The sequence below is a fragment of the Taudactylus pleione genome, unplaced genomic scaffold (genome assembly GCF_031769625.1).
Source record: "Taudactylus pleione unplaced genomic scaffold, aTauple2 ptg000434l, whole genome shotgun sequence".
Classification (NCBI taxonomy): Eukaryota; Metazoa; Chordata; class Amphibia; order Anura; family Myobatrachidae; genus Taudactylus; species Taudactylus pleione.
The window spans coordinates 3,554,698-3,580,878 of NW_028284836.1; the positions used below are offsets into that span (position 1 = coordinate 3,554,698).

A 26,181-nucleotide genomic window follows, 5' to 3' on the forward strand; every position below is an offset into this window, starting at 1 on the left:
TTCCTCTCCCGGGGTCCGCCTCCTCTCTGCTCCTCGGCGGCCATTTTACTTGAATGTGCAAGCGCTGCTTGATGCTGGTGGCTGTGTGGTCCGGGTCCCCCTGCATACCTCTCCTTCAACTAAGGTAAGGTCAGTGTATGCTGCGTTGTTTCCTACCAGGCTCTGGTCTGTGTAGTTGATCTCAGCGCTGGTAGTGCAGCATGTTATTTCTGCATTGTATGTGACTTATTGCTAGCGCTGTGACTGTATTTTCACTTCTGACTGTCTGCCATATTTTCTATTGGAATTGGTATGAAAGACCGCCGGCCGCATGACTCCCGTCAGCGGCAGCCCGACAGGAGCAGAGTGCGACGCAGCGGAAGCTCGACAGCCCTGGAAATCCCGATCGTGGATAGGTAAGTATTCACTAACCTAACCCTCCTTAGGGGTGCCTAACCCTAACTTCACCCCCAAGTGCCTAACCCTAACCACCCCCTTCCCCGCTGCCTAACCCTAAGTCCCCCCCGGGGGTGCCTAACCCTAACTCTCCCTCCCCCTAGCCTAACCCTAACACTCCCGGGGGGTGCCTAACCCTAAGTCCCCCGGGGGGTGCCTAACCCTAAGTCCCCCCCGGGAGCCCTAAACCTAAAACCCGCGGCTGTCCGCTCGCGGCGCCCGGTATCCCTACGATCGGGATGCCGGGCGCCGGTCTCCCAGCGTCGGGGAAATGCGGGCGTCTACATCTAGACGCCCGCCATTTCACCCTTGCCGGGAAATGACAGTTGGGAAGCCGGCTGCCGGTATTTAGGCAGTCGGCTTCCCGATTGCCTCCCTTTCTACCCCTGTCCTATCTCTACTACAAGCCCTTGCGGTGCGGTGCGGTGCTGCGGGGTAGTCATGCCTCACTATAAAAGTATTTATCTGTGAGGGGAGTCACGTACACTCCGTTACACTCGTTATGTCTGAGAGTGAACGTGAAGTTCCACTACGGCTACAGTGTACCACCTGTAAGGTACCAGTAGCGAAGGGTGATTTAATCACTGGGGGTTTATGCAGGGCATGTTTTCTGATACCACGCCCAATTACTGTGCCGGCGTCTGTGCAGGAATGCTCTGGCCTTATTTTGCTAAGGCACATAACCCTTGTGGGTCAGCTGGCCACAACCCCCCGGCGTTACCATCTGCGTTTCCCCAAATGGGTTATAACGGCAGTCGGTCGGGTTCTCACCAATACAGGGGTGCCCCAGGCAGCTGGTGATACCCCAGTGTCTCCCGCTCTTGTCCACCCAGGTCTCGCAGGAACCTGCGTGTGTAAGTTCACTGTCCAATACGGTACGGCACCTAAAGGACGTGTTGCAGGGGGGGAGTCATTGAGCCTGTCGTGTATCAGAATGTTCTGCATTATAATGTTGCCATGACATCTGATGACGGTGATATTTTGTTTTTTGACCTTTCAGACCAGGAACCCCTTCGTACTAAAAGGTGGAGTCTAAGTCAAAAATATATGTACCAGGCCTTCTACGGGCAATCCGTGCGGTCACAGTTATTAAGTATAACGATCCCCCCGTGCCCAAAACTTAATATGCCTTCTTTAAGGATATTAAAGGTGAAGCCACTGCGTTCCTCTATCTGGTCAGTGATGGATCATTTAGAGAAAGCGTGGAGAAATCCGGGTAGAAGATGCCAGCCTCAGAAATGTTTGGCTGTCGCATACCCCTTTGTGGATAATTGTTTTTCCAAGTGGGAAACTCCGCCTCAGGTAGTTTCCCATGTAACACGCCTATTGCGGAGTGCTGCGTTACCCATGTCCTCCATGTCCTTTTTCAAGGATGCACGGATCGTAAGGTTTAAATATGCCTAGATTCTCTTTATTCCCTTGCTGGAGGGGCGTCCGGACCGGCTATGGCCGTGTGTTCGGTGGCCAGAGCCATGGAGCGCTGGGCTGATAGCTTGGAATTGTCTCTGGACTCTGACTCGTCGCCGGAATAGGCGGAGTTGGTGGGCAATCTCAGAGACTAAACCACGTATATATAAATCAGGCAGCCTTGGACATAAGTTTCCTCGCTTCCAGATTCTCCTCGCCAGCCGTGGCAGCTTGCCGCTCCCTATGGTTGCACTCTTGGCCAGCGGATGCAGATTCCAAATAGAGTTTGGAATACTTGCCCTTTCATAGACAGGTCCTATTTGCACCTCATTTGAACTGTGGATACTCTGGCAGCAGCTAAGTCTGCGTGTTTGCCATTAGCTACGGTCCCATCTGGGTCTGGTGTTTTGTCCTTTCGGCCCTATGGGACCCAGGGTAAATAAAAGTGCAGTCCTTTCCTAGGCAGTCAGCAACCAGGATATCTGCCTCTCCAAAGCAGCAGGCTTAGAGTACAACACGTCCTACTCCCAACTCGGACGGTAAGCCTTCGGCCTGACGGGCCTCCCCTAAGGGGGAGGCCGGCTTTTTCAGCTCGCCCAATGCTGGTATCTGACTACCGTGGACGCTTGGGCCAGAGAGGTGCGCCTCTCCTTTCGGCAAAGGCCTCCCAGACGGTTTTTCACTACAGGCCTTCCATCAGATCAAGGCCATGAGACTCCAGAAAGTGCTGCACTCTATGCTCCAGGTTGAAGTTATGGTGCCTGTTCCGTTATCCCAGCGGGGAACGGGATATTATTCTAATCCGTTTTTGGTATAGAAACCCAATGGGTTTTACCGGCCCAACCTCCGGTCCCTAAACAGGTCTTTCAGGGTTCCTCGGTTCAGGATGGAGGCTCTTCAATCCATTATATTGGCAATGGAACCCGGGGATTTCAGGGTGTCTCTAGACATTCAGAATGCCTGTCTGCATATCCCTATTATCTTAGCGCATCAGCAATTCCTCGGGTTTGCAGTGCTAAGCCGCCATTTCCAGTTTCAGGCACTGTCCTTTGGTCTGGCCACTGCGCCTCGAGTATTTACTAAAGTCATGGCAGCCCACCTGCGGATGCAGGGGGTCCACCTGTTGTCCTATCTGAGCGACCTCCTGTTGTTAGCAGGGTCTCCAGGAATCCTTCAGCGCAATCTGCTACTAAATATATCTGTGCGGCAGAATAATGGTTCGCTGATAACCTTAAAGAAGTCCACCCTAGTTCCCTCATTGAGGATGCTCCATTTCAGAGCCCTGTTGGTCTTCCATCTCAGAAGACAGAACAGAAGACAAGATCTCTGCATTACAGGCAGGAATACGCAGTTGCCTTCGCAGCTGTCGGTTGCCTGTGCACTCAGCAATTAGGTTACTGGGCTCCATGTGGTCGATGTTCGACGTGGTGGAATATGCCCAGTTCCAATCCAGGCCTCTGCAGCAGTTGATCCACTACAGCTGTGAGGGGTTGCCCAATCGGATAAAGACATAGACATTTGTGCTTTCCCCGTAGGTATGTCTGTCTTTAGCCTGGTGGCTGCGGACTGCTCACCTGGACAGGGGGCGTCCCTTTTGCTTTGCTGACTTGGTCCTTCTGACGACGGATGCCAGCCTCCGAGGCTGAGGATCAGTGCCGGATCCACACTTCTTTCAAGGAAGGTGGACGCTAACAAAATCTGCTCTTCCAATAAATCTCTTGGAATTTTGGAACGCCACCACGGTGATTTTCATAACCGCCAAGATGGAGCCCAAAGTCGGGCAGCTCTGACATAAGTGTCCCGCATTCTTGCTTGGGCGGAGGTCACTCTCCCTGCCATTTCAGCAGTGTTCATACCAGGGGTCCTCTGCCGGAAAGCAGACTTCCTCAGCCATCAAGACCTGCATCCAGGGGAATTGTCTCTTCCCCGGGACGTATTTCAACAACTGCTGAACAAGTGGGGCCTTCCAGACATAGACCTCAGGGCCTCCCGACACAACAACAAGCTGCCTGTGTACGGGTCAGGAACAAGAGACGCAGGATCTCTTCTGGTACACGCTCTGTCGATCAGATGGACCTTCAGGTTTGTGTACCTATTCCCTCCGTTTTCCCTTCTTCCTCGACTGATTTGCAGTTTCAAGGAAGAAGGCGACACGCTTCTATTGATAGCTCCAGAGTTGCCCAGACGGCACTGATTCTCAGATCTTCGGGGTCTCTTAGTAGACACTCCGATATAGTTGCCTTTACATCCGGACCTGTTGTCTCAGGGTCCTTTCCATCACCGGACCTGGGTAATCTGTCTTTGACGGCGTGGCTGTTGAGACAGCCCTCTTAAGGTCCTGGAGTTTTTCCGGTTCTGTGATTAACACCAAAGCTGGAAAATCTACTTCTACAAGAATTTACCACTGTGTGTGGCATACTTTCTTTGGTGTCGTCCTAAAGGATATGATCCTCAGGTCTTTAGGATATCCAGGGTTTTGGCTTTCCTACAGGCGGACTTAGATCACGGTCTTCGCCTTGCTTTACGGAAGGGGCAAATTTCTGCCCTATCAGTCTAGGTTCAGCGTAGGATTGCTACACTTCCTGATGTCCACGTCTTTATGCAAGGTGTGCTTCGTATTCAGCCTCCCTTCATCCCACCAGTGGCTCCTTGGGATTTGGCTGTGGTCTTAAGAGCTCGCCAGGAACCGCTATTTGAACAGCTAGGCTCAGTGGATTTAAAATGGCTTACAGCTAAGGCTGTATTCCTTTTGACCATTACTTCTGCTACAAGGGTGTCAGATTTGGGGTCTCTCTCAGGTCACCCTTTCTGATTTTTCATAGTGACAGGACGGTGCTTTGCACTTGCCCTGGTTTTCTACCTCTGGTGGTATATAGTTTCCGCATTACTAAGGAAATCATAGTACTGGCTTTCTTTCTCCAGACCTCTCCGCTAGTGAGGCCTCCTTAGATGTGGTACGTGCTCTAAGGATTTATGTTGATCGTACCAGTTCCCTTAGGAAATCGGACTCCCTGTTTGTCCTCTATGGTTTCCATAAGATGGGTTGGCCTGCCACTAAGCAAACTTTGGCAGGATGGATTCGCATGGAGTTTTCAGAGGCTTACATTCATAAAGGCTTTCCTGTTCCATCCTCTGTTAGAACTCATTCTACTTGGTCTGAGGGTCCGTCGTGGGCAGCTCACCGTGGTGTCTCTGCTGTTCAGCTTTACAAGGCAGCCACGTGGTCTTCTGTCCATACTTTTAGTAAGGTATTATGCTTTTCATACCTTCGACTCTCAGGATGCTTCCTTCGGGCGGCGGATTCTCCTTCCAGCACAGGAGCGTCCCCACCCTTAAAGGATACTGCTTTGGGACATCCCGAAGGTATCCTGTGGATACCCTATGGACCCTGTAGTAGAAAATAAGAGATATGGTAAGAACTTACCTTTGTTATCTCTATTTCTACGAAGTCCATAGGGTTCCACAGGACTCCCGCCCTGTCTCACCTGTGCTGCAGATGGGCTTTAATCTGGTCGCCGGTTTTTCCGTCTTCCTCTGGTGAGAACGTGATTCTTGTGTGTTCCAGACTTTCTTCTCTTTTTCTTCTCCTCCTCCGGCCTATGGCTTGTTACGAAACTGATGGCCTTGGCTAGGGGGTGGGGTATAGAGGAGCGACCCCCAGTGCATCCTGGCAGGCTAAAAGATTTAACTCTGTGGTGCCCGATGCTGCAGCCATCGCCTATACCCCAAGGTATCCTGTGGAGCCCTATGGACTTTGTAGAAATAGAGATAACAAAGGTAAGTTCTTACCATATCTCTTATTATTTTCTCTGTGTCCTGTGAATCCCCCCCCCTGGACGCTGCTGTGACATTTTCTCTGTGTCCTGTGAATCCCCCTCTGGACGCTGCTGTGATATTTTCTCTGTGTCCTGTGAATCCCCCTCTGGACGCTGCTGTGATATTTTCTCTGTGTCCTGTGAATCCCCCTCTGGACGCTGCTGTGATATTTTCTCTGTGTCCTGTGAATCCCCCTCTGGACGCTGCTGTGATATTTTCTCCTTGTCCTGTGAATCCCCCTCTGGACGCTGCTGTGATATTTTCTCCTTGTCCTGTGAATCCCCCTCTGGACGCTGCTGTGATATTATCTCTGTGTCCTGTGAATCCCCCTCTGGACGCTGCTGTGATATTTTCTCTGTGTCCTGTGAATCCCCCTCTGGATGCAGCTGTGATATTTTCTGTGTGTCCTGTGAATCCCCCTCTGGACGTTGCTGTGATATTTTCTCTGTGTCCTGTGAATCCCCCTCTGGGCGCTGCTGTGATATTTTCTCTGTGTCCTGTGAATCCCCCTCTGGGCGCTGCTGTGATATTTTCTCTGTGTCCTGTGAATCCCCCTCTGGACGCTGCTGTGATATTTTCTCTGTGTCCTGTGAATCCCCCTCTGGACGCTGCTGTGATATTTTCTCTGTGTCCTGTGAATCCCCCTCTGGACGCTGCTGTGATATTTTCTCTGTGTCCTGTGAATCCCCCCCTGGACGCTGCTGTGATATTTTCTCTGTGTCCTGTGAATCCCCCTCTGGGCGCTGCTGTGATATTTTCTCTGTGTCCTGTGAATCCCCCCCCTGGACGCTGCTGTGATATTTTCTCTGTGTCCTGTGAATCCCCCTCTGGACGCTGCTGTGATATTTTCTCTGTGTCCTGTGAATCCCCCCCCGGACGCTGCTGTGACATTTTCTCTGTGTCCTGTGAATCCCCCCCCTGGACGCTGCTGTGATATTTTCTCTGTGTCCTGTGAATCCCCCTCTGGACGCTGCTGTGATATTTTCTCTGTGTCCTGTGAATCCCCCTCTGGACGCTGCTGTGATATTTTCTCTGTGTCCTGTGAATCCCCCTCTGGACGCTGCTGTGATATTTTCTCCTTGTCCTGTGAATCCCCCTCTGGACGCTGCTGTGATATTTTCTCCTTGTCCTGTGAATCCCCCTATGGACGCTGCTGTGATATTATCTCTGTGTCCTGTGAATCCCCCTCTGGACGCTGCTGTGATATTTTCTCTGTGTCCTGTGAATCCCCCTCTGGATGCAGCTGTGATATTTTCTGTGTGTCCTGTGAATCCCCCTCTGGACGCCGCTGTGATATTTTCTGTGTGTCCTGTGAATCCCCCTCTGGACGTTGCTGTGATATTTTCTCTGTGTCCTGTGAATCCCCCTCTGGGCGCTGCTGTGATATTTTCTCTGTGTCCTGTGAATCCCCCTCTGGGCGCTGCTGTGATATTTTCTCTGTGTCCTGTGAATCCCCCTCTGGACGCTGCTGTGATATTTTCTGTGTGTCCTGTGAATCCCCCTCTGGACGCTGCTGTGATATTTTCTCTGTGTCCTGTGAATCCCCCTCTGGACGCTCCTGTGACATTTTCTCAGTGTCCTGTGAATCCCCCTCTGGACGCTGCTGTGATATTTTCTGTGTGTCCTGTGAATCCCCCTCTGGACGTTGCTGTGATATTTTCTCTGTGTCCTGTGAATCCCCCTCTGGACGCTGCTGTGATACTTTCTCTGTGTCCTGTGAATCCCCCTCTGGACGCTGCTGTGATATTTTCTCCTTGTCCTGTGAATCCCCCTCTGGACGCTGCTGTGATATTTTCTCCTTGTCCTGTGAATCCCCCTCTGGACGCTGCTGTGATATTATCTCTGTGTCCTGTGAATCCCCCTCTGGACGCTGCTGTGATATTTTCTCTGTGTCCTGTGAATCCCCCTCTGGACGCTGCTGTGATATTTTCTCTGTGTCCTGTGAATCCCCCTCTGGACGCTGCTGTGATACTTTCTCTGTGTCCTGTGAATCCCCCTCTGGACGCTGCTGTGATATTTTCTCCTTGTCCTGTGAATCCCCCTCTGGACGCTGCTGTGATATTTTCTCTGTGTCCTGTGAATCCCCCTCTGGACGCTGCTGTGATATTTTCTCTGTGTCCTGTGAATCCCCCTCTGGACGCTACTGTGATATCTTCTCTGTGTCCTGTGAATCCCCCCTTGGACGCTGCTGTGATATTTTCTCTGTGTCCTGTGAATCCCCCCCTGTACGCTGCTGTGATATTTTCTCTGTGTCCTGTGAATCCCCCCTTGGACGCTGCTGTGATATTTTCTCTGTGTCCTGTGAATCCCCCTCTGGACGCTGCTGTGATATTTTCTCTGTGTCCTGTGAATCCCCCTCTGGACCCTGCTGTGATATTTTCTCTGTGTCCTGTGAATCCCCCCTTGGACGCTGCTGTGATATTTTCTCTGTGTCCTGTGAATCCCCCCCTGTACGCTGCTGTGATATTTTCTCTGTGTCCTGTGAATCCCCCCTTGGACGCTGCTGTGATATTTTCTCTGTGTCCTGTGAATCCCCCCCCTGTACACTGCTGTGATATTTTCTCTGTGTCCTGTGAATCCCCCTCTGGACGCTGCTGTGATATTTTCTCTGTGTCCTGTGAATCCCCCTCTGGACGCTGCTGTGATATTTTCTCCTTGTCCTGTGAATCCCCCTCTGGACGCTGCTGTGATACTTTCTCTGTGTCCTGTGAATCCCCCTCTGGACACTGCTGTGATATTTTCTCCTTGTCCTGTGAATCCCCCTCTGGACGTTGCTGTGATATTTTCTCTGTGTCCTGTGAATCCCCCCTTGGACGCTGCTGTGATATTTTCTCTGTGTCCTGTGAATCCCCCCCCTGTACACTGCTGTGATATTTTCTCTGTGTCCTGTGAATCCCCCTCTGGACGCTGCTGTGATATTTTCTCTGTGTCCTGTGAATCCCCCTCTGGACGCTGCTGTGATATTTTCTCCTTGTCCTGTGAATCCCCCTCTGGACGCTGCTGTGATACTTTCTCTGTGTCCTGTGAATCCCCCTCTGGACACTGCTGTGATATTTTCTCCTTGTCCTGTGAATCCCCCTCTGGACGTTGCTGTGATATTTTCTCTGTGTCCTGTGAATGCCCCTCTGGACGCTGCTGTGATACTTTCTCTGTGTCCTGTGAATCCCCCTCTGGACGCTGCTGTGATATTTTCTCCTTGTCCTGTGAATCCCCCTCTGGACGCTGCTGTGATATTTTCTCTGTGTCCTGTGAATGCCCCTCTGGACACTGCTGTGATATTTTCTCTGTGTCCTGTGAATCCCCCTCTGGACGCTGCTGTGATATTTTCTCCTTGTCCTGTGAATCCCCCTCTGGACGCTGCTGTGATATTTTCTCTGTGTCCTGTGAATCCCCCCCTGGACGCTACTGTGATATTTTCTCTGTGTCCTGTGAATCCCCCCCTGGACGCTACTGTGATATTTTCTCTGTGTCCTGTGAATCCCCCCCTGGACGCTACTGTGATATCTTCTCTGTGTCCTGTGAATCCCCCCCTGGACGCTACTGTGATATTTTCTCTGTGTCCTGTGAATCCCCCCCTGGACGCTACTGTGATATTTTCTCTGTGTCCTGTGAATCCCCCCCTGGACGCTACTGTGATATCTTCTCTGTGTCCTGTGAATCCCCCCCTGGACGCTACTGTGATATTTTCTCTGTGTCCTGTGAATCCACCTCTGGACGCTGCTGTGACATTTTCTCTGTGTCCTGTGAATCCCCCTCTGGACGCTCCTCTGCTCCCCTTCACGTGGGAAGTTTGCAGATTGCATTTTGTGCGCCTTTGGGAAGTGTTCTGGTTGTATGTATTATTGGAACAGCTGGAGCCCAGAGCTGGACAGGAGGAGGCGCATGTTCAAAGCGCTGTGTGTTTTGATGAAGGCCAGCGTTGTGCTGTGTAATTGGATTTGTGTGCAGAAAGTCTTGTCAGTGCGCTCTGTGTTTATCCCCGAAGCTACTCCGAGCATGCGAGTGTGGAGTTCAGACTACGCAGATAATTAAAAAAATAAGCTACCTCTCTCTCCTTCTCCCTTTCCTGCTGACGGGGATGGCGTGTGAGGTTTGATTCTCATGCAAATCGTGTGCTTCCTGCGTACGGTGGGGGATATTTGCGGTCACTGGTGTTACCGTGGGCAGCCACGGCGCCGTAATGGTTACCATGATTGCTTCACAGCGCTAAGGTCATGAGTTCAGGTCATGGTCATCTGTGGGGAGTTTGTATGTTCTTCCAGTGTTTGCGTTTATTTCCTCCAGGTTCTCTAATCTCCAGTAACACGGGGAGTGATATGAATGACGTGTATTCTCTGTACTAATATAATGAGGTGCTTACTTTCTTTTCTTGAGCAACAAAAAGCGTTTTACTGTGCGCTAGTTTTCATAAATGCCCCTAAATGTTCCCTACTGCAGGATAAAGACCAAGACGTCGGCCAAGTACGGTCTCTCGGCACAGCCGCGGCTTGTGGACATCATCGCCGCTGTTCCTCAACAGCACCGCAAGGTTCTTCTGCCCAAGTTAAAGGCGAAGCCCATCCGCACCGCCAGTGGGGTAAGAAGCCGCCATCCTCTTGTAGAGGGGGGTCGTCTTTTTGGATAAAACATGTATAGAGCATATTTATTGGCACCTCTCCCTGGACGATTCCTGTTACCTGATGCCAGCTTGTAGCCGTCTTTATAGTACTTTTAGTCCTTTTTATATGTCCGTACTAGAGCCCTCGTAATACAACTCTACTGAAGGCCTATGGACGGATTCCCTGCAGACACATTCGGGCTATGGCGAGATCTGCAACCACTGGCTACAGCCTGGTTTTACCTTTTTATAAAAGTTGTTTCATTTTCCTTTGCAGATCGCGGTGGTGGCGGTCATGTGCAAACCCCACAGATGCCCGCACATTAACTTCACCGGCAACATCTGCGTGTGAGTACGGACATTGGGGGGGGTGTCTAGTTACTAAGCAGTGTTAGGAGACAGAGTGGCCATAAAGTACCAGCCAATCAGCTCCCAACTGTCAGTTTTTAAACACAGCCTGTGAGATGGCAGTTAGGAGCTGTTTGGCTGGTACCTTATCACCGTTCACTTTATCTCCTAACACTGCTTAGTAAATAGGCCCCCATACCTTCTGTGTACATAAGTGACAATCATCTAGTCCTCACCAAGTTCTAAAATTCTCATGTGACAATTAATGCATAAACTTTTTTACTTTGTCATTTTTATAAGCTAGGCCTGAAACAGTAAGTGCACCCCCATGATTCAGTAGCTTGTAGCACCGAATTTTATTTATGAGTAAATCTTTAAATCTCCTTCATGTACTAATGCTGGGATTACAGTACTTCCGGAGCCGCCAGAAGGGACTACTGCACTGCCACCTTCCAACCACCAGAGGGCGTGATCATTATTGTATTTTTAGCTGTAAACCTTTTAAATTGCAATACAGCCTATGCATTAACACTCAGGCACATGGCACCAATTATATGTTTGCGACCACTAGTAAATAAAATATTTCCGGCAACTCATTCGGGTTTGGTAAAAGGGGAATGGGATATTAACTCCTCTATCTGTCCCAAAGGATTTGCTCTGATGCAGCTTTGCAGAGCGGAGCTGCACTGCAGTGGTTGTGTGTTCGTCCTGGAGACAGAAGACTTCCTCTGGGCTACCTTTCCCTTAGACTTCATGTTGGGTTGATGTGACTGTCCAGCAGTAATTGCTTCTCTGAGATGTGTTTCTCTTTGTCATGGTGCTGCCACAAACCATGCATGCTCCAGACCGTACTGCCAGTGGTCCAGCCTGTGGCACCCCCTGCTGGTCAGATGATGGACTGCACCAGACTCCTATTACCTTCTGTATTCGTGTGGGCGCAGGAAGGATGCACTTACTGTTTCACACATGGATGCTACATGTTGTTTCATTCCTTTCCCCGTAGCTAGGGTGGGCTTTACGTTGCACTATCATCACCCTCGCTGTGTAAGCTGCCGCCAAAACACCGCAGCCTGGACAGTGAGATGTACAAATCGTACAACACAATCGCAGAAATACAACAATACAGACAAGGTTAATGAAGGAGATGCAGATGTAGGAAGAGGAGGTACCGAGGTGTGAGCTTACAGTCTAGAGCAGGCCCGGCCAACCTGCGGTTCTCCAGCTGTTGTGAAACTATACGTCCCAGCATGCCTTGTCATAGTTTTAGCATTCCGTAACAGCAGAATTGTGGCAGGGCATGCTGGGACTTGAAGTTTCACAACAGCTGGAGATACACAGGTTGGCCAGGCCTGTCCTAGAGGAAGAGGGCAGTGCTGAGAGACCATTGGAGTTAGTCAAGTGGAAATGGGACTGGAGCTGGTAGACGATGCAGTGGGAGTAGTATCAGGTCGGTGTAGGATAGTAAAGAGTTGGGTTTTGTGAGTGCACGTAAGAGATTGGAGGTTGGGGGAGAGTCAGGGGGTTCTTTAAGCAGGGAGAAGCACAGGAGAAGTCTTGGGGGCGGAGGTAAAAGATGATGATTGCCAGAGCCCGGCTGAGGGCAGGCAGGTGAGATGAATGTACAGATGTGTCCACATACATCTATCCTCCGTACGCTACAGGTTGTGCTACACATAACGCGGGAGCTCTGTGTGACTCGGTAGCGCCAAGCGTCTTTTCATGCGACTTTTTACCTTCCAATGTGTCTTATTTGCACAGCGATGCAAATATTTTGCACAAGCAGCTTCTGCTGATTAAAATGATATGCAGCATGCACTCATTATTTCCTGCATTGACCATTACAATAGTCTCCTTACTGGTCTTCCCAAAACCAGGCTCTCGCCATTACAATCTATTATGAATGCAGCTGCAAAGCTGATCTTCCTTGTCAAACATTCATCGTCTGCTGCTCCGCTCTGTCAGTCCCTCCATTGGCTGCCGGTTTTCTACCGTATTCAATACAAAATACTTTACTTGCACATAAGGCTATTAACCAAACCAAACCAACCTACATCTCTTCACTTATCTCAAAATATCTCCCAACCCGAACTCTCCGTTTGCGTCTCTCATCCTCACGCATTACTTGCTTCCATTCCTGGTTACAGGACTTTTTTCGGGCTGCACCCACTCTATGGATTGCCCTACCATGCCCAATAAGACTTTCCTCTAGTCTCATAACCTTCAAGCGTTCCCTGAAAGCACACCTCTTATCAGGCTTAACAGATTCCAGAACCGCCCACATAACCTTCATAGCTTCCATATCTAATTCCATCCCATTTCACTGTCCACACATAACCTCATACATCATCCTTCTCTCACATCCTCCTGACATTTGGCCGACATTCCTGCGTGACTGGATCATGCAGCCCACCAAGAAACTCTGCATTCTGGCTGGACCAAAATGCAATATATAGCACCTCTCCTTGTGTATCAATGCCTATTTCCCTATAGATTGTAAGTGTGTGAGCAGGGCCCTCCTACCTATATGTCTGTCTGTTATTATCCAGTTTTGTTCTATTTATGTCTCCAATTGTAAAGCACAACGGAATATGTTGCTCTATATAAGAAACTGTTGATAAATAATTAATGCCTATATTCTGTGTGCGACTGCGGGTGTATCTGCATACGAAATGCTACGTCACAGTCGCTAACACTGTAACGTAGTGTTTCGCATGCAGATACACCCGCAGACGCACAGAGAACATAGACGTGCCGCATATCATTTTAATCAGCAGAAGCTGCTTGTGCTAGCTATTCGCTGTGCGACTAAGATGCATTTGAAGGTAAAAAGTCGCACCAAAAGACGTTCAACACTACCGAGTCACGCCACTGCATGGCGCAACTAGAAGGACTGTTTAACGCGCAGGGAGGCTAGATGTATGTGGACCCATCTGTATATCATGAGGGGCTGCAGTAGTCTTGGCGGGAGATAATTAGAGAATGAATAGCGATTTTGGTAAACTCCTGAGTGAGAATGGGGCGTATTCTGATAATGTTCTGAAGAAGGAGTTGGCGAGACCATACACGAGACTGGATGTGTGGATTCAGTCTGGAGGGTTGGAGTCCAGGATGGCTCCAAGGTACCGAGATTGGGGAACAGAGGAGTTAGTGCCATTGTCAGCGGTGAGAGACACTAGGGAAGGGGGGGGGGGGGGGGAGAATGAGCTCCGTATTGGGACATTTGGGATGGAGATGTAGAGAGATACCTGAGTCATATAGGTATATTTACTAGAGTGCAGGTTTTTAGAACTGTTGCCCATAGCAACCAATCGGATTCTAGCTATTATCTTCTACATGGTGCTAGATAAATAAGTAGAATCTGATTGGTTGCTATGGGCAACATCTCCACTTCTAAAAACCCGCACTTTAGTACATATACCCTGTAGAGAGTTGGATGAAGTTAGTGGTACATACTGGTGTGACTGGTGACATGTTGTCCATAACTCTCCATCTTACAGGAGGGCAATACTTACATTGGGGGGGGTAAATGTAATAGCCTGCGATGTTTCCTTTTTATCGGCAGGTAACATTATTATGTGTTGTCCCGCAGGTACTGTCCTGGAGGTCCGGATTCTGATTTTGAATATTCAACACAATCGTACACGGGATACGAGGTACGTTTTATACGCCTGCCTCTCGGTACGCCTGTCTGAGCTGTGCTCGCTACTTAGGGAAAAAGCACGAAATACTCTGATCGTTAAATCCTACAGAGAAAATGCAGCGCGCTCACACGAGGGTGCACGGGGAACGTGCGGCGTCCATGTCCGTCGCCGGTGCCCACGTGTACTGTCAGCGCTTTTATCAATAGTGAGAATTATTAGCATTGTGGGCACTGTCCTGCCCCGGACCTATCATTTCCTATACGTAGAGTCTTCCCCTATAATAACCTGCGCTCAGGGGTGACCCTTATTACTTTGGTAAGGTAGGGGTGCAACCGCTAAACCCAAAACCATACAATTCAAAGATCTCCAGAGAAGAAAGCGAGGTGCGCCTCAGACCCAAACAATTGCATTCAAATTTAAATCTTTATTAGTTGTAATAAAATATCCCATTTTAATTATAACAGATACTTGCAATTAATGAGATTATTTGGCTCTGCACCACGTTATGAAACGCTGTAGGTTTGTGTGTATTCCAAGCTCGTACTGAATTTCCTTCATGGCCTAATTCCCGCTTACCTGAGCTGTCTCCCCTCAGGCGCTAACACAGATATACACGTTATACGTGTCAGGAACTAGAGATATATGGGATAAAATGGTGACCGCAGGGACCAGAACAGACTTCCTGTCTGCAAGCACATCGTAGACCTCTGTGGAGAGACACTCAGGGCTTAAGGGACTTGATTTTCTTTAGGAATATTGTATTTTAGGTTTAGAAGCACAGATAAAGAATGTGAAATAAATGCAATTTCCATCCATCATATGCATAATCCATGACCTGTACATTTCTGTATGCCCCCGGCAGCTGTACTGAGACGTTACAAGTATTCTGCCATGTTTAGGAGTACCTTTCACCTACGCACATTGCAGGCAGCCATTTTGTGCCATGAACCAGTATTCTTGCTGATCCAGCAATCAATCAGTGTACTAGAACAGGCCTGGGCCAACCTGTGGCTCTTAAAGCTGTTCTGAAACTACACATACCAGCATGCCCTGCCACAGTTTTAGCATTCCCTAATAGCAAAACTGAAGCAGTGCATGCTGGAACTTGTAGTTTTTACAACAGCTGGAGAACCACAGGTTGGCCAATCCTATTCTAGAATATCAGTGATGGCATCTGACTGATTTCTCATGAGGAGCCTCCAAAATGGCTGCCCCCGCTGCGTCTAGGAGGCGGATTCGCAGCAACCATGTTTGTGGCATCCTTTTCTATATTACGAATGGAAAAGAAAGAATGCCGCAAAAATCCATCGCTAGATCCGATAAGAGAACTCGTCCCTTATGGGATCTAGTGATGGATTTTGGTGTGAGCTCCTCTGCTTGTCTCTCCCTCCCTCTCTCTCTCCCCTGCGTCTTACAATAAAATAACATCTGATCACTGATTTGGGTCAGTTTGCGCCCAGAGCGCTTGGGACCTGGTAACCGGTTAAATGACTGACTGTGTCTCCATTTGCCTCTGCAGCCAACATCAATGCGAGCGATCCGTGCCCGGTATGACCCCTTCCTGCAGACTCGGCACCGAGTGGAACAGGTACAGTCCGCAAACTTCTTTACGTGTAACGTTCACAGTGATGCTGGCAGCGGTTCCTTCCTCTGTGTGTATGTATAGATTATTTTCTAGTATGCTCTCTGTCACTGGACCTGGCCACAAGCCCTTTCGTTGACTCCTACCTTGCGTCTATAAATGCGTTCTTATACACCTAGCCGCTATACGCCCGACACGACTGAGAGGGGTATCGCACCATTTCCTGCTTTAAATTTTGTGCCTTACTCGCATCGCAGATGTAGCGAAACATCACTCGCCGTGTACTACAGGCGCCGGGCTGTGACTGTAACCGCACAGGAATTAGTGTTAAACTTGTACAGAGTCGGAGATAAAGCACAAGTTGACTTGGCGTGGGAAAAAGCCGGGGGCAGCTGCTTCGTAGCACTTGGTGTATAGATTCAGGCTCATTCACACACAGATGTACAAATGTCGCACATATTGAGCTAGAACGATATTCTGCGCGGCCGAGACGCTCGCCGAGGGGGGCTGTCTGGCGAGACCGAAGTCACAGAGTGCGAAGACACAGCTGTGTCTAGCAGATTACATCCTGAAATCCGCCCCAGCCTCTCTGAGTGCCCTATGTACATGTGACACAATATGGAGGCACACGGGTAGACGCGGATAATGAAGCCCCCTCACAGAAAGTATTGCTACAAACACCGGTCTTGCCGGGTTTAACGTAAACTGTCCTTAGTTTTAGTTTATTTTTGTCCCTTCGGTGTCGGAGAGCTCAGTACATTGTGCCTCATTGTCTCTCCTGGCTGAATTAGGATGTGCGGCCGGATAATTACACCCCACGTTCTCCTCTTACAGCTCAAGCAGCTGGGTCACAGCGTGGACAAGGTGGAGTTTATTGTGATGGGGGGGACATTCATGGCCCTGTCTGAGGAATACAGAGACTATTTCATCCGGAACCTGCATGACGCCTTGTCCGGGAACACCTCCAACAGCGTCTCGGAAGCGGTGAGGTAAGATCGCCATAATAAGCCAGGATTTGTTCTCAGTGTACCTCAGTGTTCTCTGTACCTCAGTGTTCTCAGTGTACCTTAGTGTTCTCAGTGTACCTTAGTGTTCTCAGTGTACCTTAGTGTTCTCAGTGTACCTTAGTGTTCTCAGTGTACCTCAGTGTTCTCAGTGTACCTCAGTGTTCTCAGTGTACCCAGTGTACCTCCGTGTTCTCAGTGTACCTCCGTGTTCTCAGTGTACCTCCGTGTTCTCAGTGTACCTCCGTGTTCTCCGTGTACCTCCGTGTTCTCCGTGTACCTCCGTGTTCTCCGTGTACCTCCGTGTTCTCCGTGTACCTCCGTGTTCTCCGTGTACCTCCGTGTTCTCAGTGTACCTTAGTGTTCTCAGTGTACCTTAGTGTACCTTAGTGTTCTCAGTGTACCTTAGTGTTCTCAGTGTACCTTAGTGTTCTCAGTGTACCTCAGTGTTCTCAGTGTACCTCAGTGTACCTCAGTGTTCTCAGTGTACCTCAGTGTTCTCAGTGTACCTCAGTGTACCTCAGTGTTCTCAGTGTACCTCAGTGTTCTCAGTGTATCTCAGTGTACCTCAGTGTTCTCAGTGTACCTTAGTGTTCTCAGTGTATCTCAGTGTTCTCTGTGTATCTTAGTGTTCTCAGTGTATCTTAGTGTTCTCAGTGTTCTCAGTGTATCTTAGTGTTCTCAGTGTATCTTAGTGTTCTCAGTGTTCTCAGTGTATCTTAGTGTTCTCAGTGTTCTCAGTGTACCTTAGTGTTCTCAGTGTATCTTAGTGTTCTCAGTGTACCTTAGTGTTCTCAGTGTATCTTAGTGTTCTCAGTGTTCTCAGTGTACCTCAGTGTTCTCAGTGTACCTCAGTGTTCTCAGTGTACTCAGTGTACCTCAGTGTTCTCAGTGTACCTCAGTGTTCTCAGTGTACCTCAGTGTTCTCAGTGTACCTCAGTGTTCTCAGTGTATCTCAGTGTACCTCAGTGTTCTCTGTTCTCAGTGTACCTCAGTGTTCTCAGTGTTCTCAGTGTACCTCAGTGTACCTCAGTGTACTCGGTGTACTCAGTGTACCTCAGTGTTCTCAGTGTACCTCAGTGTTCTCAGTGTACCTCAGTGTTCTCAGTGTACCTCAGTGTTCTCAGTGTATCTCAGTGTACCTCAGTGTACCTCAGTGTACCTCAGTGTTCTCAGTGTACCTTAGCGTTCTCAGTGTTCTCCGTGTACCTCAGTGTATCTCAGTGTTCTCAGTGTACCTCCGTGTTCTCCGTGTACCTCCGTGTTCTCCGTGTACCTCCGTGTACCTCCGTGTTCTCCGTGTACCTCCGTGTTCTCTGTTCTCAGTGTACCTCAGTGTTCTCTGTTCTCAGTGTACCTCAGTGTTCTCTGTGTACCTCAGTGTTCTCTGTGTACCTCCGTGTTCTCAGTGTACCTCAGTGTTCTCTGTTCTCAGTGTACCTCAGTGTTCTCTGTTCTCAGTGTACCTCAGTGTTCTCTGTGTACCTCAGTGTTCTCTGTGTACCTCAGTGTTCTCTGTTCTCAGTGTACCTCAGTGTACCTCAGTGTACCTCAGTGTACCTCAGTGTATCTCAGTGTATCTCAGTGTATCTCAGTGTATCTCAGTGTATCTCAGTGTATCTCAGTGTATCTCAGTGTACCTCAGTGTACCTCAGTGTTCTCCGTGTATCTCAGTGTTCTCTGTCCTCAGTGTACCTCAGTGTTCTTATTTCCCTGGCATGTTTGCTGTGGCTATACATTTACTGCTGGTTCTCTCCCAGGTTCTTACAGACCTGCCCTGAACGATATAGTAGTATACACCGTAGTGGGGGGCATTGTGACGTCACACTGCCGGTAATAATATCCCTGATTCATAATGGTGTGTTTCCAGGTGACGTGCTCATGAGCTGGAGTTTCACGCTGGACCCGTGCGTTGTCCGTGTGAAAGCCATAGCCATCCGTGCGTTCCCATCCTCCCCACGTCCAGGTTCCCCGTAGGCCAAGCACTATTTATTTACCCCGTTATGCTGCAGAAAAGCAACACTTACATTATATTGTACTGTGTGAGGTAGCAAATACAATAATCAAATTTGACCAGATTAAAAAATCTCCTCACTTCACATTGTACAGAGTTTTTTGGCTGTGTAGGTTACGGTTACACCAGTGGGCAGTGCCAGCCAGCGTGCAATAACCAGCACGGACTGGTTTCTAATCTGTGGCGGGTATAGGCGGCTGTGTTATCATATTACGATGGCAGCGGCTGGTGTATAATTCACACAAAGGCCGATCTAATAAGGCCCCAGTCATTGCAGTTATTTTGTTTCATCACAGTCTCTGGTGTAATACGTCTGAGGGCTAAGGCTGTGTTGGGAAGTGTCTGTGTATATTTTATAGAGGGGGAGCAAGTGCTATGGAGTATATTGTATAGAGGGGGAGCAAGTGCTATGGGGTATATTGTATAGAGGGGGAGCAAGTGCTATGGGGTATATTGTATAGAGGAGGACCAAGTGCTATGGAGTATATTGTATAGAGGGGGACCAAGTGCTATGGAGTATATTGTATAGAGGGGGACCAAGTGCTATGGAGTATATTGTATAGAGGGGGACCAAGTGCTATGGAGTATATTGTATAGAGGGGGACCAAGTGCTATGGGGTATTTTGTATAGAGGAGGACCAAGTGCTATGGAGTATATTGTTTAGAGGGGGAGCAAGTGCTATGGAGTATATTGTATAGAGGGGGACCAAGTGCTATTGGGTATTTTGTATAGAGGAGGACCAAGTGCTATGGAGTATATTGTATAGAGGGGGACCAAGTGCTATGGGGTATTTTGTATAGAGGAGGACAAAGTGCTATGGAGTATATTGTATAGAGGGGGACCAAGTGCTATGGAGTATATTGTATAGAGGGGGACCAAGTGCTATGGGGTATTTTGTATAGAGGGGGACCAAGTGCTATGGAGTATATTGTATAGAGGGGGACCAAGTGCTATGGGGTATTTTGTATAGAGGAGGACCAAGTGCTATGGGGTATTTTGTATAGAGGGGGAGCAAGTGCTATGGAGTATATTGTATAGAGGAGGACCAAGTGCTATGGGGTATTTTGTATAGAGGGGGACCAAGTGCTATGGAGTATATTGTATAGAGGGGGACCAAGTGCTATGGGGTATTTTGTATAGAGGGGGACCAAGTGCTATGGAGTATATTGTATAGAGGGGGACCAAGTGCTATGGGGTATATTGTATAGAGGGGGACTAAGTGCTATGGGGTATATTGTATAGAGGGGGACCAAGTGCTATGGGGTATTTTGTATAGAGGGGGACCAAGTGCTATGGAGTATATTGTATAGAGGGGGACCAAGTGCTATGGGGTATATTGTATAGAGGGGGACCAAGTGCTATGGGGTATATTGTATAGAGGGGGACCAAGTGCTATGGGGATGCTTCTGAGTTGAGAGCAATGTGGGGTAATTCTGACGGCTTCTGCGCATAGCCCGTAAATGCTGGGCAGCTTTATTTTATTACACAGCAATCAGAGTTCTGCTAGGACGCGTCCCTCCCAAACCTAACTTTCTCTGTGCATGTTACCTCTGCTCCACCTGCAGCGCAACTTGGATGTACCCAGGTGCACAGTTACTTGTTCTCTTTGCTTGGCTCCCAATTCTGAATAAGCCCCTATGCCACCCCCTCATACTGGCCGATTTGCTTATCCCCATCACAGAAACGTATAGAGGTGTCATTAGCGTTACCCTCTCTAATCTTCCTTATGTTTCTGTTTTATTAATTATTTCAGGTGAGAAATAGCCAATTGCATTTAATTAAGGTGTTGGGGGGAAGCCGACGGCTCCACCTGGGGGAACAGCTGTCAAATAAATAACAATATGTCTGTTTTTTTTTTTAATAAACCTTTTATTTTGATAACCTATTTAGACAATGGAGCAGTTTACAGCCTCTGTATTTCATACTAAGGGGCATATTCAATTGTCGGCGAAAAAGTTCCGGACTTTCGCCCGGTGCACTTTCCGCCTATATCGCTGGTTTTGGGTCCGGAAAAGTATCGCGCACACGGCCGCTTTTCTCCCTATTCAATTCCGTTCTAAAGACCGTTCTGCTGATTGATTGATTGAGCAGTGTTTCTGGGGTTATGATGTTAGTGAAGGCGTTGGGCTTGACCCTCTTTGCATCAAAGTTGATCACCTGATGCTCACATCCAATCATCTGCTTCCATCTTTGGCCTAAAGCCCCCCTGCTGTAGTCTCTCCCAGGTGATAACGTTACATGCTGCCGTTGCCCTGTAAGAACGCTGTCTCTATGATGTAGTGCGCAGGTATAGCGGCAGCACTGAGTTACACCTATCTATGTGGCGTAACAAGTGGAGCAGACAGGCGTCGGCCCATGTACTCTGTCCTCAAACTGCGTGAGCCGGAGTATTCCTTAATCCAGACATGATTAAATCTGTCTATCTGCACTTCCCTGATCTGGAAATTCTTAGAATGTATTTTTGGTGGCGTTACATTAATCTTTAGAAGAATAACAATAATTGACATTTGTTATAGGCTTTAGTGGTGTTGTCTTGTGGTGCTGTAATATTTCACACGTCCCACCAGGGGGCGCAGCTGCATGTCCTGAGAAGGGCTTCTATCCAGTTTTCCATATTCTTTCAAGCTGCATAAACTAAGGAAAATGGACTGAAAAGTATTCCCCGTGTTACTTCCAGTATCACTGATTGCTTATTATATGTTTGTCTTCACTGCAATGCGGCTGCTGTACTTTAAACCCGTCATGTTCCCGTGTCTAATGCATGAAACCACATCCATTGTTTCCTATAAGACCATTAATTCATTCATTATTTACTAACCGATATTTACATAGCGCACACACATTCCGCAGCGCTTCAGAGACTATTTTACCGTTCACACCAGTACCAGTGGCGTTTGCACACCATGTTCCTCACCACATATACCCAAGGGGAGAACATACAAACTATGCACAGGACCTTGGTGAGAATTCATTTGAAGACCTAATGCTAACCACTACACCAACCATTTTCCTGAAATGATGCGGTCACTATGCACTTCCTGTTAAACGAAAAGACAATTAGACTTTAAACACAAAGAACCTGAATATCGTGACTCTACACAACGCATGGAAACGAGCATTGTGAACACCTACAGATATCAGATGCAAAACGCATGTGTTCATATTGTGCCTTTCATGCATTCTGCCACATTAGGCGAAACGTCCAGGGCTTCTAGTTATCCGGATCCCTGTAGAATGGATGTGTGCGCCCTCTAGTGGCTGCAGCTGCTGTAAGAATATCCTGTGTGTGGGATGTGTGCGCCCTCTAGTGGCTGCAGCTGCTGTAAGAATATCCTCTGTAAGGGATGTGTGCGCCCTCTAGTGGCTGCAGCTGCTGTAAGAATATCCTGTGCGTGGGATGTGTGCGCCCTCTAGAGGCTGCAGCTGCTGTAAGAATATCCTCTGTAAGGGATGTGTGCGCCCTCTAGTGGCTGCAGCTGCTGTAAGAATATCCTGCGCGTGGGATGTGTGCGCCCTCTAGTGGCTGCAGCTGCTGTAAGAATATCCTGTGTGTGGGATGTGTGTGGGATGTGTGCGCCCTCTAGTGGCTGCAGCTGCTGTAAGAATATCCTGTATGTGGGATGTGTGCGTCCTCTAGTGGCTGCAGCTGCTGTAAGAATATCCTGTGTGTGGGATGTGAGCGCCCTCTAGTGGCTGCAGCTGCTGTAAGAATATCCTGTGTGTGGGATGTGAGCGCCCTCTACTGGCTGCAGCTGATGTAAGAATATCCTGTGTGTGGGATGTGAGCGCCCTCTAGTGGCTGCAGCTGCTGTAAGAATATCCTGTGTGTGGGATCTGTGTGGGATGTGTGCGCCCTCTAGTGGCTGCAGCTGCTGTAAGAATATCCTGTGTGTGGGATATGTGCGCCCTCTAGTGGCTGCAGCTGCTGTAAGAATATCCTGTGCATGGGATGTGTGCGCCCTCTAGTGGCTGCAGCTGCTGTAAGAATATCCTGTGCATGGGATGTGTGCGCCCTCTAGTGGCTGCAGCTGCTGTAAGAATATCCTGTGTGTGGGATGTGTGCGCCCTCTAGTGGCTGCAGCTGCTGTCAGAATATCCTGTATGTGGGATGTGTGCGCCCTCTAGTGGCTGCAGCTGCTGTAAGAATATCCTCTGTAAGGGATGTGTGCGCCCTCTAGTGGCTGCAGCTGCTGTAAGAATATCCTGTGCATGGGATGTGTGCGCCCTCTAGTGGCTGCAGCTGCTGTAAGAATATCCTGTGCATGGGATGTGTGCGCCCTCTAGTGGCTGCAGCTGCTGTAAGAATATCCTGTGTGTGGGATGTGTGCGCCCTCTAGTGGCTGCAGCTGCTGTCAGAATATCCTGTATGTGGGATGTGTGCGCCCTCTAGTGGCTGCAGCTGCTGTAAGAATATCCTCTGTAAGGGATGTGTGCGCCCTCTAGTGGCTGCAGCTGCTGTAAGAATATCCTCTGTAAGGGATGTGTGCGCCCTCTAGTGGCTGCAGCTGCTGTAAGAATATCCTCTGTAAGGGATGTGTGCGCCCTCTAGTGGCTGCAGCTGCTGTAAGAATATCCTGTGCGTGGGATGTGTGCGCCCTCTAGTGGCTGCAGCTGCTGTAAGAATATCCTGTATGTGGGATGTGTGCGCCCTCTAGTGGCTGCAGCTGTTGTAAGAATATCCTGTGTGTGGGATGTGTGCGCCCTCTAGTGGCTGCAGCTGCTGTAAGAATTTCCTGTGTAAGGGATGTGTGCGCCCTCTAGTGACTGCATCTGCTGTAAGAATATCCTGTGTGTGGGATGTGTGCGCCCTCTAGTGGCTGCAGCTGCTGTAAGAATATCCTGTGTGTGGAATGTGTGCGCCCTCTAGTGGCTGCAGCTGCTGTAAGAATATCCTGTGCATGGGATGTGTGCGCCCTCTAGTGACTGCAGCTGCTGTAAGAATATCCTCTGTAAGGGATGTGTGCGCCCTCTAGTGGCTGCAGCTGCTGTAAGAATATCCTGTGTGTGGGATGTGTGTGGGATGTGTGCGCCCTCTAGTGGCTGCAGCTGCTGTAAGAATATCCTGTGCATGGGATGTGTGCGCCCTCTAGTGGCTGCAGCTGCTGTAAGAATATCCTGTGTGTGGGATGTGTGCGCCCTCTAGTGGCTGCAGCTGCTGTAAGAATATCCTGTGTGTGGGATGTGTGCGCCCTCTAGTGGCTGCAGCTGCTGTAAGAATTTCCTGTGTAAGGGATGTGTGCGCCCTCTAGTGGCTGCAGCTGCTGTAAGAATATCCTGTGTGTGGGATGTGTGCGCCCTCTAGTGGCTGCAGCTGCTGTAAAAATATCCTGTGTGTGGGATATGTGCGCCCTCTAGTGGCTGCAGCTGCTGTAAGAATATCCTCTGTAAGGGATGTGTGCGCCCTCTAGTGGCTGCAACTGCTGTAAAAATATCCTGTGTGTGGGATATGTGCGCCCTCTAGTGGCTGCAGCTGCTGTAAGAATTTCCTGTGTAAGGGATGTGTGCACCCTCTTGTGGCTGCAGCTGCTGTCAGAATATCCTGTGTGTGGGATGTGAGCGCCCTCTAGTGGCTGCAGCTGATGTAAGAATATCCTGTGTGTGGGATGTGAGCGCCCTCTAGTGGCTGCAGCTGATGTAAGAATATCCTGTGTGTGGGATGTGAGCGCCCTCTAGTGGCTGCAGCTGCTGTAAGAATATCCTGTGCTTGGGATGTGTGCGCCCTCTAGTGGCTGCAGCTGCTGTCAGAATATCCTCTGTAAGGGATGTGTGCGCCCTCTAGTGGTTGCAGCTGCTATAAGAATATCCTGTGCTTGGGGTGTGTGCGCCCTCTAGTGGCTGCAGCTGCTGTAAGAATATCCTCTGTAAGGGATGTGTGCGCCCTCTAGTGACTGCAGCTGCTATAAGAATATCCTGTGCTTGGGATGTGTGCGCCCTCTAGTGGCTGCAGCTGCTGTCAGAATATCCTGTGCTTGGGATGTGTGCGCCCTATAGTGGCTGCAGCTGCTGTCAGAATATCCTCTGTAAGGGATGTGTGCGCCCTCTAGTGGCTGCATCTGCTGTAAGAATATCCTGTGTGTGGGATGTGTGCGCCCTCTAGTGGCTGCAGCTGCTGTAAGAATATCCTGTGTGTGGAATGTGTGCGCCCTCTAGTGGCTGCAGCTGCTGTAAGAATATCCTGTGCATGGGATGTGTGCGCCCTCTAGTGACTGCAGCTGCTGTAAGAATATCCTCTGTAAGGGATGTGTGCGCCCTCTAGTGGCTGCAGCTGCTGTAACAATATCCTGTGTGTGGGATGTGTGTGGGATGTGTGCGCCCTCTAGTGGCTGCAGCTGCTGTAAGAATATCCTGTGCATGGGATGTGTGCGCCCTCTAGTGGCTGCAGCTGCTGTAAGAATATCCTGTGTGTGGGATGTGTGCGCCCTCTAGTGGCTGCAGCTGCTGTAAGAATATCCTGTGTGTGGGATGTGTGCGCCCTCTAGTGGCTGCAGCTGCTGTAAGAATTTCCTGTGTAAGGGATGTGTGCGCCCTCTAGTGGCTGCAGCTGCTGTAAGAATATCCTGTGTGTGGGATGTGTGTGGGATGTGTGCGCCCTCTAGTGGCTGCAGCTGCTGTAAAAATATCCTGTGTGTGGGATATGTGCGCCCTCTAGTGGCTGCAGCTGCTGTAAGAATATCCTCTGTAAGGGATGTGTGCGCCCTCTAGTGGCTGCAACTGCTGTAAAAATATCCTGTGTGTGGGATATGTGCGCCCTCTAGTGGCTGCAGCTGCTGTAAGAATTTCCTGTGTAAGGGATGTGTGCACCCTCTTGTGGCTGCAGCTGCTGTCAGAATATCCTGTGTGTGGGATGTGAGCGCCCTCTAGTGGCTGCAGCTGATGTAAGAATATCCTGTGTGTGGGATGTGAGCGCCCTCTAGTGGCTGCAGCTGATGTAAGAATATCCTGTGTGTGGGATGTGAGCGCCCTCTAGTGGCTGCAGCTGCTGTAAGAATATCCTGTGCTTGGGATGTGTGCGCCCTCTAGTGGCTGCAGCTGCTGTCAGAATATCCTCTGTAATGGATGTGTGCGCCCTCTAGTGGTTGCAGCTGCTATAAGAATATCCTGTGCTTGGGGTGTGTGCGCCCTCTAGTGGCTGCAGCTGCTGTAAGAATATCCTCTGTAAGGGATGTGTGCGCCCTCTAGTGGCTGCAGCTGCTATAAGAATATCCTGTGCTTGGGATGTGTGCGCCCTCTAGTGGCTGCAGCTGCTGTCAGAATATCCTGTGCTTGGGATGTGTGCGCCCTATAGTGGCTGCAGCTGCTGTCAGAATATCCTCTGTAAGGGATGTGTGCGCCCTCT

The 26,181-nt window shown here is 49.4% G+C and overlaps 1 protein-coding gene across 1 annotated transcript in view; it reads left to right on the forward strand.

Moving 5' to 3' along the window:
- The window catches only part of ELP3 (elongator acetyltransferase complex subunit 3), a 145,993-nt gene that overhangs the window by 28,680 nt on the left and 91,132 nt on the right, over nt 1-26,181 (forward strand). Inside the window, exons 3-7 of the mRNA XM_088447560.1 lie at nt 10,096-10,234; nt 10,533-10,603; nt 14,193-14,256; nt 15,764-15,832; nt 16,661-16,815. Of these exons, the coding sequence (XP_088303686.1) occupies nt 10,096-10,234; nt 10,533-10,603; nt 14,193-14,256; nt 15,764-15,832; nt 16,661-16,815 (498 nt within the window). The remainder of the gene's footprint in view (nt 1-10,095; nt 10,235-10,532; nt 10,604-14,192; nt 14,257-15,763; nt 15,833-16,660; nt 16,816-26,181) is intronic.